The 13,374-nt window shown below is 37.1% G+C and overlaps 6 protein-coding genes across 6 annotated transcripts; 3 read left to right on the top strand and 3 right to left on the bottom strand.

Moving 5' to 3' along the window:
* Nucleotides 1-4,284: 4,284 nt before the first annotated feature.
* Nucleotides 4,285-4,659, bottom strand: LOC129765994 (histone H2A). The gene has a single exon (XM_055766456.1). It carries the CDS (start codon nucleotides 4,657-4,659, stop codon nucleotides 4,285-4,287), a length of 375 nt encoding a protein of 124 aa, XP_055622431.1.
* A 258-nt stretch (nucleotides 4,660-4,917) lies between these two features.
* On the top strand, nucleotides 4,918-5,292 carry LOC129765993 (histone H2B-like). The gene has a single exon (XM_055766455.1). It carries the CDS (start codon nucleotides 4,918-4,920, stop codon nucleotides 5,290-5,292), a length of 375 nt encoding a protein of 124 aa, XP_055622430.1.
* A 1,390-nt stretch (nucleotides 5,293-6,682) lies between these two features.
* LOC129771984 (histone H3) lies at nucleotides 6,683-7,199 on the bottom strand. Its single transcript, XM_055776159.1, has one exon. The coding sequence runs from the start codon at nucleotides 7,178-7,180 to the stop codon at nucleotides 6,770-6,772; it is 411 nt and encodes a 136-aa protein (XP_055632134.1). The 5' UTR covers nucleotides 7,181-7,199; the 3' UTR covers nucleotides 6,683-6,769.
* Nucleotides 7,200-7,381: 182 nt separating this feature from the next.
* On the top strand, nucleotides 7,382-7,728 carry LOC129771987 (histone H4). The gene has a single exon (XM_055776163.1). The coding sequence runs from the start codon at nucleotides 7,417-7,419 to the stop codon at nucleotides 7,726-7,728; it is 312 nt and encodes a 103-aa protein (XP_055632138.1). The 5' UTR covers nucleotides 7,382-7,416.
* A 161-nt stretch (nucleotides 7,729-7,889) lies between these two features.
* On the bottom strand, nucleotides 7,890-9,223 carry LOC129771977 (histone H1-like). Its single transcript, XM_055776153.1, has one exon. The coding sequence runs from the start codon at nucleotides 9,198-9,200 to the stop codon at nucleotides 8,520-8,522; it is 681 nt and encodes a 226-aa protein (XP_055632128.1). The 5' UTR covers nucleotides 9,201-9,223; the 3' UTR covers nucleotides 7,890-8,519.
* A 2,564-nt stretch (nucleotides 9,224-11,787) lies between these two features.
* LOC129771974 (histone H1B-like) lies at nucleotides 11,788-13,351 on the top strand. The gene has a single exon (XM_055776148.1). The coding sequence runs from the start codon at nucleotides 11,820-11,822 to the stop codon at nucleotides 12,498-12,500; it is 681 nt and encodes a 226-aa protein (XP_055632123.1). The 5' UTR covers nucleotides 11,788-11,819; the 3' UTR covers nucleotides 12,501-13,351.
* Nucleotides 13,352-13,374: the final 23 nt, after the last annotated feature.

Genomic DNA, 13,374 nt, shown 5'->3' with positions numbered 1-13,374 from the left:
TCAATAGTTATACTACCAAACAAGCAGGTGACCACTTTGCCCCCTATGACCAATTTGCACCCACTACCACTATATGTATAGAATATGCTCACTTACCTTTAAACATGGTGCTGGAGCTCTTTGATTAGCTTCAAAACCACCCTCCGTTCTTCGCGCTGCTTCCTTCACTGACAAAATGGAAGCCTTTTCCTTTCATGCTCTGTGTTGTCATAGCACTCTTATTTCATCAAACACGGGAAAATTACATGGATTTTATTATATTACGTAATATTATCACTGCGATATATACGACTTGGCAGTATATTTCTGTTACTAACTGTCAGTAGCCTTTTTAAGCGCTTGTGTTTGCTGAGACTGAGACTGACCGGAAAACTGAACTGGATGACGCGGGAAATAACCACGTTATCAAAAATCCGCGACACTACCGGCAACTTCAGAAATGCACTTGTGCAATTACACAATATTTTTCATAATTTTGTTCCCAGGCCATCGAACTCGCACAACGATAACACAGCAGCATGTAATCAACTTTTTATTCAACTTGACAGCAACCCCAGTTATCCGGAATTGACCAAACTAGACGGTGGCCTCCTACACCGTACAACACTACCATTTAAACTATATCAGCCGCATCCACGAGAAACGCTATCCAAATTATTACAAATTGGTTGGTTCTTAGTTAAATTCAGCCAGCGCAAAATAATGCTCTTATTGCGAGCGGGACGGTATAAGCGACCGTTCTTGGTGGTGGTGTAACAACTTCTCTTCATCTGAAGTATTCGTGGATCTCTCTCGATTGATTTTGTGTTGGTGATCTCCGCGTTTGCTACTAATACTCTATAGCAAAAAACTTCGGTTTTGTTTTCTTTAGCTAGCCTCTCTCGCAATCTGGTTCGGATGTTGCGTGAGAGAGCGTAATTGGATCAATGGACACGAAGAGCAATCGAGGAGGAACCCTTCTGTCGAAATTATAGTAGAAGTCATTGACCAGAAACCGACGATGCGTAATTCGCAGAAAAGAAAATCACAGCGCGCCGTATCAATTCAATGTATCGTGCGTAAAATGCTTCTCACTATTGCTGAACGGATGGAAAGGGCCGGAATGCTTCTGGTTATACCTTAGAATGTGTTCGAAACGCCTTTAAATTAAATGAAGGTCTTCACATCTGGCATCTCTGATACAGAGCTTTACCCGAACGGGTGAGTTATAAGTAACCGGATAAAATGAAAACATGTTTGGTAATAGTTTTTTTTGAAACTTTTTGCGTATTTTGGAATCGTCATGGCGTGATCCACTGGGAGTAGTTGCGTACACGCGAGACAGCAGCTTGTCAAATTAATTTTTTGCTCATTAGTGCAGGAGTAGAGTAAAGTTTTTCCAAGATGCTTTCTCAAGGCTAGAGACGAAAGAACTGAAAAGTTTGAAATCTCTATAATCAAAAACCAAACCATTTTTTGCTAGGGATAAAGATCAGCTCAAGGCTAGGTGGAGGTACGGTGTAGCAAATTATGGGTAATACGTGCCGTGGGAGCAGGTGCAGGATGACAGGAATAGGACAATAGATCTTCGTATTGTAAAAAAAATTGAACGTAGAAATCGTATTGTAAGAATAAAATTGTGATTGCTAACAGATCAACAAATGAATTTCTAGATCAGCAGAAAACAAAATGTAGACATTCGGCAACATTATTTCCTACATTGACGTCGATCAATTCATTCAAAAATTTACACGATATACTGATTTCGGTTCATACGGCGCACTACAATTTCACAGTGTCGGCTACTGGGTCAATGACTTCCACCCCAATTTCGGCAGAATTGTGACTCCTAGGTACTTCTTCGTGTTTATTGAAACAATTATAGCATCGTTTTAGATTGGGGCAATGTATTCGAAGATGACTGTACTCGTAGCATCTCGTAGTAGGATAATACGGTCGAGTTTACATGCGAAACACCTCAACTTTGTATGTGTTTTTTTTTTATTAGAGGCGAATGAACAGTCCAAAGTCTCTTTAACCCTCCTATACTCGCGTGCAAAATCATAACACGTTGCCATTGTGTATTTTTCAGGCTTTATTGGCATTTATTTGAAGAAGAGAGTATGATTGAATGAAAAAACTCCTAAAAATATGTTATCTTCGTTCTAATTCAATTAATAAAATTCAAATTTTATTAATTAAAAGTAAGCAACTGAATATAATTCATGGAAGTATAAAGAGCTAAAAAATAACATAAAAACGTATTAATCGATTGTGGTTTCACTGGAGTAAGAATCGGAACATAGTATAACTGCATGCTCGAAGTAAACATATTTTTTTCGGTGAGAAGAATGAGAAGGAGAAGAATGTATAACGTATTCTAGATAATTACCAGATGATAAAGGTGCTGGAATATAGAGTTTGCATATTTCTAATATTTATTGTCTCTTAATTCTTGGTAAACTAAGAATTAATGCCTTTTTCTAGATGGGGCATATATATACAATCTTTTATAAAAGGATTTCTAAAAACTTCCTTTTCTTTTTCTTGTTTTCTTGTAGATATTGTCCATTTTTATAAAAAAATATCCCCGAAACTGTAACTGTTAAAAGTTACCATAAGCCACCGATTAGTTTATAGTTTACCGTTTACAATTCTTCCACAAGTGAAATTCTTTCACAAGTGTGTATATGTATGACCATTATATTTAGCGAATAACTATACGAAAGTCAAACATTCATGCCAGAGTTGTTCACACGCATAGAAACCATGCAATATTCACGTGAACTGAGCGATCACAATATCTATTAGGATCGTTACTTCAACCTAATCTAATTTTGAAGTGATAGAGACACAGGGCACTTTATATCCACTTTCAATTAATTTGCAATCTCAATTCTGGATATTCACATAAAATTCAAATAATGGTTTTTCGTTGCTTTCAATCCATTGTTTGGCCTATTGCGTATACGTGTTATCATGATAACCATTATCGAAATGTTTGTGAAAATTGAAAAATGTGTTTTTTTTTCTCTGTTTGAACTATTGTCAAATGTGAACTTTGATGGAACCTAGGCTGAGTCTCAACAGAAAATATGAAAAATTGCGCGAGCTGAATTATGACATATGAGAGGCTTAGAATGCAAGGGGTGTAAGTGACTTGATCGATTTCTCTTCATCAACTTTTTCTTTAGTTAATAACTCAATTGCAAAAACGTTCCAATTTAAGTTTGCTATAGAATCTGATATGTGAGGTTCTGACCTATCTTCCACATTGTCAAATACAGCTGGGAATGTATTTGCAGCTAAGCTATGACCAAAAAAGAGAGAGAGTAGAAGTAGAGAAATCGATCAAATCACTTACACGCCTTTCATTCTAAGCCCCTCATATTGCATTGTCGGGTGAAAAACATATTTATGTCTTATCGAATCCAACGATATCAATGCCAGGACATCAATAGCTATGAAGCTACTTATGTGTGTTGGGTTACAGCTAACATTTAATGATACTGGTATTGATACCGCTGAACGAAAGAGTGGAGAGAGGAGATCACTTGAAACATGGCGACACTCTATTGTCCCCAGAGTTTCGACGAAGGGCAGGTTTAAAGGGTTTAACATGAAAAAACTGAAAGGACTAAGCTGGCTTCCGATTGAGAGGTACGAAAGAGTACACTCAAGCGTACCAGTTTGCGATGTCTCATCAAGAATTACTAATGATTTTATTTAGCCAACTACATTTATCTATGTATCCATTCCCCTTTCCTTTCTCTTTAAAAAAAGCAGCACTTCTGGATTTTGCTACCTTTTTACTTTTTTTTGTTGCTTCCTACTAAGAGGTCGTTTATGCCTAAATTACAAATGATATGTACATATGGACGGAAATGTTTTTTTTTCTGGCAGCTGGTATACCCTCTGTAAATTTGGTTCCTTTGGGCCAGCTCGACTACCTGCGTGAGATCATCATGTTTTACCCAACAAAATTTCGCTTGTGTAATTAATACTGTTTGCCAGTGTTGATTTCATGTCCCTATATTCGGTTTCATCTGGACACATTCCTCGCCGCGTTATGCCGTCTGAGCTTAGATTAAGATTTCAAATTAGTGTAACGATGTACTCATATCGTTTTTGAAACAAATGCTTTCCTAATCTTAATGTACACTGTAACTGAGGATTGGATTTGATCGAAACAAATGGCAAATCGTAGGCAAAAAAAATATTGTTACTCTTAGTTAAGAATGTTTTGTCGTCCTGAAAAGGACGGTTGGGTTCTCGGTTTTCATGTAATTCGAATTCGTTGTTTATTTAAGCTTTCTTCTCGGTCTTTTTGGGCAGTAGAACAGCTTGGATGTTGGGCAAAACTCCGCCTTGAGCAATAGTTACACCCGACAGCAGCTTATTCAATTCTTCGTCATTACGGATAGCCAACTGCAGATGACGTGGGATAATTCTGGTCTTCTTGTTGTCACGAGCGGCATTTCCTGCCAATTCCAACACTTCAGCGGCCAAATATTCCATCACTGCGGCCAGGTAAACGGGTGCTCCAGCTCCAACACGTTCGGCATAGTTTCCCTTCCTGAGCAGACGATGAATACGACCCACTGGGAACTGCAATCCAGCACGATTTGAACGGGACTTTGCCTTCCCCTTTACTTTTCCTCCTTTACCACGTCCAGACATTTTTTGTTATATAATTATGAAATTATTCACGAGCAGAGCGAAACTGTACTGATGAAAATTTTCGGAAAGCGAACCCTCTTTTATACCTACTCTACCATTATTAGTCTTCCATTCAGCCGGTGCTACGAATATAATGAAATGACAACATAAACGAAAGGGGACGGTCATACATTCTACCCTGACTGAGCACAAAACGTGATGTTTCCTTTGCTTTCGACATTAGTTCCTCTCGAACAGTAAAAGCGGTACAACATAGCAATGGCTCCTAAAACCAGTGGAAAGGCAGCGAAGAAGTCCGGAAAGGCCCAGAAAAGTATTACCAAGACCGACAAGAAAAAGAAGAAGGTCCGCAGGAAGGAAAGCTACGCTATCTACATTTACAAAGTGTTGAAACAAGTCCATCCTGACACGGGTATTTCATCCAAAGCCATGAGTATCATGAACAGCTTTGTGAATGATATTTTCGAACGCATCGCCGCTGAATCATCTCGCTTGGCGCATTACAACAAACGTTCAACGATAACTTCTCGTGAAATTCAAACCGCAGTTCGTTTACTGCTGCCAGGAGAATTGGCCAAACACGCTGTCTCCGAAGGAACCAAGGCCGTCACGAAGTATACCAGCTCCAAGTAAATCCCGAGTGATGTAGCATAAAATCAACGGCCCTTTTCAGGGCCACAAATCTGTTTGACAAGAGTTTGGGAAAAAAGTTCTCTAGTAGTTTGATTCGATTGATAATGATTCCCCTCTCGTATGAGTTTCATCACAAAAAGTATCCGAAATGACTCGACGTCATGATTTAAATTAATACAACTTATTGAGAAGTTTGTAAAGCACATTTCGAGACTTACATGATGATTTTATACAGAATTCATAGTGCAATAAGTGAATTCAACAATTGAGCATCCAATATTCAATTGCCAACTCTTGTGTTTTGTAGATTCTAATTCAAGACCCAACATGATCTGTCCCAAATGAAATTGCAGTAAAATTAAAAGAGTTAACAACTATCTACACCAAGATAAACGAATCGATGAGAAGTTTGGCAGGATTTATCAAAACATCAGTCAAAATAATAAAAATAAATGAAAGACCCCTCGAAACAAAATTTGAACTTTGTACTCAGAAAACATTACTCAATAATCCTAACTGGTTATTCAGAGAACGTAGAGTACAAGCAAACATTGTGCACAACTAAAATTAGTTCGTTAGCTTTGAAATAGTTCAGATTTGATCATATGTATGGAAACATGTTTTTCATCAAAAGTTATCTTCTAGAATAACATTGACCGCTAGGCTCAGAGCGTCATTCATATTCGGGAATATTTGTCTACATCGTGTCACAACGTATGTAATACTAATGTTAGAAAACTCATTATTTACCTTAATGTTGGTTTGTCCGATTTTGGGTGTTTTCACGCAACTAGCAAATAATGCAAATCGATTTTTCTTTTTGAAAATCACACATGTAATCAAGACGAGTTTGGGTTCGTTGGAAAGCCCCCAGTCTCTAATTGCTAATAATACCATAAGGCGTTCCAATTGTTCATTTTTTTAAATGTTTTTTCAAAGATTGTCCGGTTTAATCGGTTTTAGAAATCACCATTTTTGAATGAAGAAAATCGAATTTCAGAGTAGATGTTGTATTTTTTATTGCCAACATCAGGGCATCGAACAAACCATGATCAAAATTGAGGTCATCGAGATGCATCAATTACATAATTTAGATATATAAATCTGATATAAATGGTGTTTACAATATTTGTATGTGTCATAATCCAGAAAAGGTCTGAATACGTACCAAACTATCATCTGGCGATTGATTAAAAGTTAGCTCAAATGAGGGCGCGTTGACACCATTAGAAGGTGGACTTTGTAAACCTTCAAAACATACGAATCCGTCAAAATATTCTATAAAACTACTGTAAATCATGAAAAAGACAATTTTATTTATATGTTTGGAAACATTTGAATACCTGATTTGACACAGGTGCGCTAACTAGAGCATTCAAAGAAGTGGACAAACCAAAATCATTCACCTTACTCAAACTCTTTTCGCATAAGTTAGTGGCCCTGAAAAGGGCCGTTTGGTTGAGAATGAAGGTCAAATTTAGGCGCGTTCTCCACGAATACGACGAGCCAATTGAATGTCTTTCGGCATAATGGTGACTCGTTTGGCATGGATGGCACACAGATTGGTATCTTCGAATAATCCGACCAGATAAGCTTCACTTGCTTCCTGCAGAGCCATAACAGCCGAGCTCTGGAAGCGAAGATCGGTCTTAAAATCCTGAGCGATCTCACGAACCAAACGTTGGAATGGAAGCTTACGAATCAGTAATTCAGTCGACTTTTGATAACGACGAATTTCACGCAAAGCGACGGTTCCTGGTCGATAACGATGTGGCTTCTTGACTCCTCCGGTAGCTGGAGCACTTTTACGAGCAGCTTTAGTGGCCAACTGTTTGCGAGGAGCCTTTCCTCCGGTGGATTTACGCGCGGTCTGCTTGGTACGAGCCATTGCTTACGATTTCAGTAGAGTTAACGGTTTCAAAGTTGATGAATGAATGGGAAAGTTCAACGCATTCCCTCGCTTTTATAGGAAACAAAGAGGAAAAAGCAAAAAAGAGAAGAATGACAACATGAAGAAGAAGGAAATATTTTCATTCATGTATAAAAGAGGGTACCGTTAGAGGCAAACAGCATCAGTTTCATTCATCGTTTGAACTCGAAAACAATCTAAAATAGTCCAGAAAAATGACTGGCCGTGGTAAAGGAGGAAAGGGACTGGGCAAAGGAGGAGCCAAGCGTCATCGTAAGGTTCTGCGTGATAACATCCAGGGAATCACAAAGCCCGCTATCCGTCGTTTGGCTCGTCGTGGGGGAGTGAAGCGTATTTCCGGTCTCATCTACGAAGAAACTCGTGGTGTGCTGAAAGTATTTCTGGAAAACGTTATCCGAGATGCTGTTACCTATACCGAACACGCCAAACGGAAGACGGTTACCGCAATGGACGTTGTGTACGCTTTGAAACGCCAAGGTCGTACTCTCTATGGTTTCGGAGGTTAAATGATATAATTTGGTGTACGGTTCAACAAAACGGCTCTTTTCAGGGCCACAATATTTCTCATGTAAAGAGTTCTTTTAAATGTTTTCAAAGCAGTTATTGTTCATTAGCAAGATAATTTTATTTATGATGTTATAAGACATGTAATTTAATTTATGGATAATAATTTCTTTCTTTTTTTTTCTTTTTTGAATGTCTGTGTCTGTGGATTATGCGTTGAATGATGAATCATCGCAAGCGAAGCTTATGTACTTGTAATCATTGAACGATTATGATAATTTCAATTGAATTTGGTCCAAACTTAACACATTTCAAGACAAATCGTCATTTGACAGAGACTTGGGCCAATGTATTCTAGTAAATCGTTTATCAAGAATTATACATTACGGTATCACTCTTTTCGTTGGAAAAAGTGGAAGACTTGTGGCCGAGACACGACCCTCATAGTTTACGTAGGATTACGTTATAATATATGTTGCACGTTCATTCTGAATATCTTTGAGAGTTTAAATTGCAAATTGTGCAAAAATCTCATTGTTCCGTTAAGAAATGACTAAACAATAAACGCTCAAAATTGGAAAATTTCCGTGACGTGACCGAAATTCATTTTTTTAATTGCACCCGTCAACATGAATGAAATAAAATAATAAATCTAATAAATGTTTATTGACTGTCATGAAGAAAATATATGAGTTATTAGAGGTGGAAAATTATTGTTACTCTTTCGATTCATTGTGTTTGGTAGTCCTGAGAAGGACTGTTTGTTTTTAAATGAATTTCCCGATGAGAAACTTTACTTCTTGGTAGCGGGTTTTTTCGGAGCGATTTTCTTAGCCGGAGTAGCTTTTTTCGGTTTGGGAGTTTTTGGTTTCTTCGTTGCTGTTTTCGATGGTCTGGTTGATTTCTGTTTGGGAGCGGCTGCTGTCTTCACTGTTCCAGCCTTTTTGGCATTCTTTGCGACGGCTGCTTTAGCCTTCTTCTCAACAGCTTTCTTTGATGGTGCTGCCTTTAGTTTTTTGTCAGCAGCAGTTTTGGAAGTAGCTGCCTTTTTGGCGACTTTCTTCTCTCCAGTAGGCTTTTTCGCAGCCGTTGTTTTCTTAGGTTTCTTTTCGCCCTCTGGTTTCTTGTCCTTTGATTTAATTTTAAAAGATCCTGATGCTCCACTTCCTTTGGTTTGCACAAGATTACCTTTCTCGACACCACTCTTCAAAGATTTTTTAATGAAAGTTGAGAGCTTAGCAACGTCACACTTGTAATTGGCACCGATATACTTCTTGATCGCCTGAAGAGATGATCCATTACGTTCCTTCAAAGTCTTGATGGCGGCTAAAACCATTTCATTCACTGGTGGATGGGTGGCTGACTTTTTCGGTTTCTTACCCTCTCCTTTAGGAGCACGAGCCTTTTTCGGTGTCTTGGCTGGAGATGCAGCAACTGATGCTGCGGGAACGACTTCAGTAGCTGTTTCGGCCATTTTATTCACTGTGTTTCACTGCTATAGTTCGACGGGATGCTGATTTTTTTTTTGTTGACGACTAATGATTGAAATCGACATCTGTGTTAGGGAAACTCAATGTGTTCGTTTGAGTTTTATGTTGGAAAAACATTTTGCGTTTTTGTAATTCATACTTTAAGAAATGTCAATTTTCTCTGTTTTGTTTTCATATTTTTACCAGATGCACTACTTATTATTCACTATGATATTCAATATACCATTTAAAGTTGTTCTAAATTTGAATTCCCCAACCGATGCGCTAAAAATTCTCCATAAAAGCAGATGATATGTATCAGAAGTATCAACACTATGTCGAAAATGTTCAAATTTCTCACATTGCAAAAAATAGACAGTTATTAAACTGCATTTTTATAAAATGGGAACATTTTCCCGATCTATTGATACCAGAATCGAGTGCTCACTTAATAACACAGCGAAGCATTTTCATCTTTACTTTGGAGTAATCGGAGCAGCTGAAGCAATTTTTGATTTCCATTTGTTGTCATATGATACATCAGGCACAGCTCAGGCAAGAGTATCAATCTTCTATCAATTTATCCGTTTGTGAAAATAATATAGAACATACAACCCCGAGATAAAATACGCCATATTTTCTCTCAATTTTCCATGATTTTATATAAACGATTCACGACCCAAGACATGTTATACCATCGACAAACTGACCTTTTGGGTTATCGATTTTGAGTTACGAAATCCAACTGGTATATCAATTCAATATACGCATTCAAAAGATAATTATTATGATGTTTATAATATTTATGTCTGAACATTTACATGTACATGTAGTAATGGAGTGAATTTTATTATAATGTAGTGCGTTTGAATGTATGTTCTTAATTTCTTGAAATGACTGTTCAGTTAATTTTGTTTAAGTATTTCTTCTATTTTATTATTTTATCAATCACCAATAGTAATTCCTTTAACATGTACATTGATGGTGTAAATAATAAATACGCTGCTAGAGTGAGTCCTTTTTCCTTATTTGGGTGCTAGTTTTATATGCAAGATATTTTATTTTTAGGACATTGTTCCCTTTTTGTAATCTGTATTCTAATGTGTCACTGATTTCAAGGTATGTTTGCTTATTTTCGTTATTTTGTAACATGTTTACATGTAGAACAGTAAGAAATTTTCTCATAGCAATCTGTATCCATTATCTTCTCCTTCTTCTTCTTGAATTATAGAGACTTTAAAGTTCATTCGTCTCTAGTCTTGAGAAGATCCCACAGAAAACTCTATTTCCAACTCCTTCCTGACCTGTCTTGAGAAAGACACTTTATTCGCGTTCGGCGCCCGTCAGCAAACCGTGTATGCTTTCGAGATCACCCAACTAAACTCTGCTGTATCCATTACGTAATTTTCCAATAATTTATAGAGGAATTGGGTTTAGTTGATCATTCAAATGTTTTTTTTTTATCGGTAGTGTATTTAATTCCATCACCATACTCAAAAAAAAAAGTCTACACAAAAATACCTTGTAGTCAGAGACAAAATGAAATCTCGATTTTGGCCGCAGATCACGAAAAGTAATATAAGATAGTCCGAAAAATAAAACCGATTCGTAAATGGAGAAAAATATTGAATTTATTATTTTATAAGAATTGATATTGATGATTATTAACTATGAAGAAGATAAATGATTTCAAAAAAAAAAAAAAATTAACGAAAAAAATCGCATATCGAAAAAGGCAGATCTCGTTTATGGTAACAGTATTTTCTATTCTACCACTGTTTACACCAAACTGTGAAATAACTAAAAATTCCCTACATAATGGGTTATTTAGATATAATTTTTGTATTGTGTTCACGTTTATCTTTGAAATAACTATATTGAATAAAACTACCATTTGATTGTCGTAACATATCACCGATAACACAAGTGATGACAGACTGTTTGTCTAACGAATCAACCCTTGGGTCGAAACATGAAGTATTTCAGAAAATGAAATATTGAGTGTTTTGTCTCGGATCAGTAAATATATTATTCCAACAAATGAATAAATTGAAATAAGATTGATAATCTTGTAAAAGGATAATATTTCTTATGATAACGAACGGAAATCAAAAATTGCTTTAGCTACTCCGATTGCCCCAAGTTTTGATAAGAATGCTTCGTAATGTTGGGAAAAAACATTCAATTCTGGTATCCATATATCGAAAAATTGTCCCTATTTCATTAGAATTAGGTTTAATAACTGTTTATCTTTTGCAATGTAAGAAAATTGAACATTTTCGACAGAGTGTTGATACTTCTGATACATATCATTAGCATTTATCGTAAATTATTGAGTATCGGCTTGGACTTTTAAAAACAGAGCAACTTTAAATGGTAGCTCAAACATCATAGTAAATATTAAATAAGGTATCTGATAAACATGTGAGGACTGTAACAAAGAAAAGTAACATTTTTTAAAACATAAATTACAAATACGCGAAATGTTTTCTCAACAGCAAATTTAAACGAACGCTTTGAGTTTCCCTAACACAGTTTTCGATTCCGAGCACAAACGGCGGCACCGAGCGCATCAATGAATTCAGCATTTCGTTGAAACATAGCAGTGAAACACAGTGAATAAAATGGCCGAAACAGCTACTGAAGTCGTTCCCGCAGCATCAGTTGCTGCATCTCCAGCCAAGACACCGAAAAAGGCTCGTGCTCCTAAAGGAGAGGATAAGAAACCAAAAAAGCCAGCCACCCATCCACCAGTGAACGAAATGGTTCTGGCCGCCATCAAGACCTTAAAGGAACGTAATGGATCTTCTCTTCAGGCCATCAAGAAGTATATCGGTGCCAATTACAAGTGTGATGTTGCTAAGCTCTCAACTTTCATAAAAAAATCTTTGAAGAGTGGTGTCGAGAAAGGTAATCTTGTGCAAACCAAAGGAAGTGGAGCATCGGGATCCTTCAAAATCAAACCTAAGGATAAGACACCTGCGGGCGAGAAGAAACCAAAGAAAGCTGCGACTGGGAAGAAACCTGCAGGGGAAAAGAAAGTCGCCAAAAAGGCAGCCACTTCTAAAACTGCTGCTGCCAAAAAGCCGAAGGAAGCACCAGCAAAAAAAGCGGTTCAGAAGAAGGCTAAAGCTGTCGTCGCCAAAACCGCCAAAAAGGCTGGAACCGTAAAGAAAGCAGCCGCTTCCAAACAGAAACCAACCAAAGCATCGAAGACAGCAGCGAAGAAGCCTAAAACTCCAAAACCGAAAAAGGCAGCACCAGCAAAGAAAGCTGCTCCGAAGAAAGCTGCTGCCAAAAAGTAAAGTGCACTGGTGCTTTTCATTTGAAACTTATTTAAAAACAAACAGTCCTTCTCAGGACTACCAAAACCAATGGAACGAAAGAGTAACAATAGTTTTCCACCTCTAAGAATTCGAATGTTTTCTTCATGACAGTTAATATACATTTTCACACATCATCATCTTGTATCCAACATTAAACAATTCTGATAATGTTGGTATTTTAACGAAAAAGCTAATCGATGATACCGAATAGCATCATGAGAATTACGATTGTTTAAGGGAGGACCCCGGTCTAGAAAATCGAAAAAATCGAATTTTTGTTTCTTGCATTTTTGGGAAGTTTATGTCCTCAGAAATGTTGTCCTAAAAAAATTTATCGTATTTTATGGAAACGAAATATGGAAAGTTACAGCCACAAAAGTATGAAGTCACCTTAAGGTATGTACGAATTTTAAAGCGCGTTTTTCTCGAAACCATGTTATTTCAACTGGTGGTGTCGATATCTCAGGATCTACTCGACCGATCTGGCTGAAATTGTTTATCAGCATGTAAAAATGAATTATCGGCGTTACATAGCCGTTTTTCGATATATCATTTTTTCGATTTTTGAAAAATCGCTATTTAGAGATTTTTCATGAAAAATGTCTAATTTTTAACGAAAATGGCCGCCGTTTTGGCAATTTTTCGAATTTTCAAAAAACCCCTATGTAACGCTTTAAGTATTGTCTTAAAGTTTCAAAATATTCATTAAAATTTGTTCTACGACACCTCGTTGCTTCAGAACCGATACCACCAACAAGGTACCGATTTTCAGACAACATCTACGCATCCAGCCGTCAACAGCGTCATAATCAGTATTCGTGCACTCAAAGAATGGAAAATACATCTTCAAATA

The sequence above is a fragment of the Toxorhynchites rutilus genome, chromosome 2 (assembly GCF_029784135.1).
Source record: "Toxorhynchites rutilus septentrionalis strain SRP chromosome 2, ASM2978413v1, whole genome shotgun sequence".
Taxonomy (NCBI): Eukaryota; Metazoa; Arthropoda; class Insecta; order Diptera; family Culicidae; genus Toxorhynchites; species Toxorhynchites rutilus.
The sequence above is the reverse complement of the archived record's forward strand: the minus strand, read 5'-3'. Positions and strand labels throughout refer to the sequence as shown.

Coding starts and splice junctions, on each gene's coding strand:
- LOC129771987 (XM_055776163.1), top strand. CDS start 7,417: ATGACTGGCCGTGGTAAAGGAGGAAAGGGACTGGGCAAAGGAGGAGCC.
- LOC129765994 (XM_055766456.1), bottom strand. CDS start 4,659: ATGTCTGGACGTGGTAAAGGAGGAAAAGTAAAGGGGAAGGCAAAGTCC.
- LOC129771977 (XM_055776153.1), bottom strand. CDS start 9,200: ATGGCCGAAACAGCTACTGAAGTCGTTCCCGCAGCATCAGTTGCTGCA.
- LOC129771984 (XM_055776159.1), bottom strand. CDS start 7,180: ATGGCTCGTACCAAGCAGACCGCGCGTAAATCCACCGGAGGAAAGGCT.
- LOC129765993 (XM_055766455.1), top strand. CDS start 4,918: ATGGCTCCTAAAACCAGTGGAAAGGCAGCGAAGAAGTCCGGAAAGGCC.
- LOC129771974 (XM_055776148.1), top strand. CDS start 11,820: ATGGCCGAAACAGCTACTGAAGTCGTTCCCGCAGCATCAGTTGCTGCA.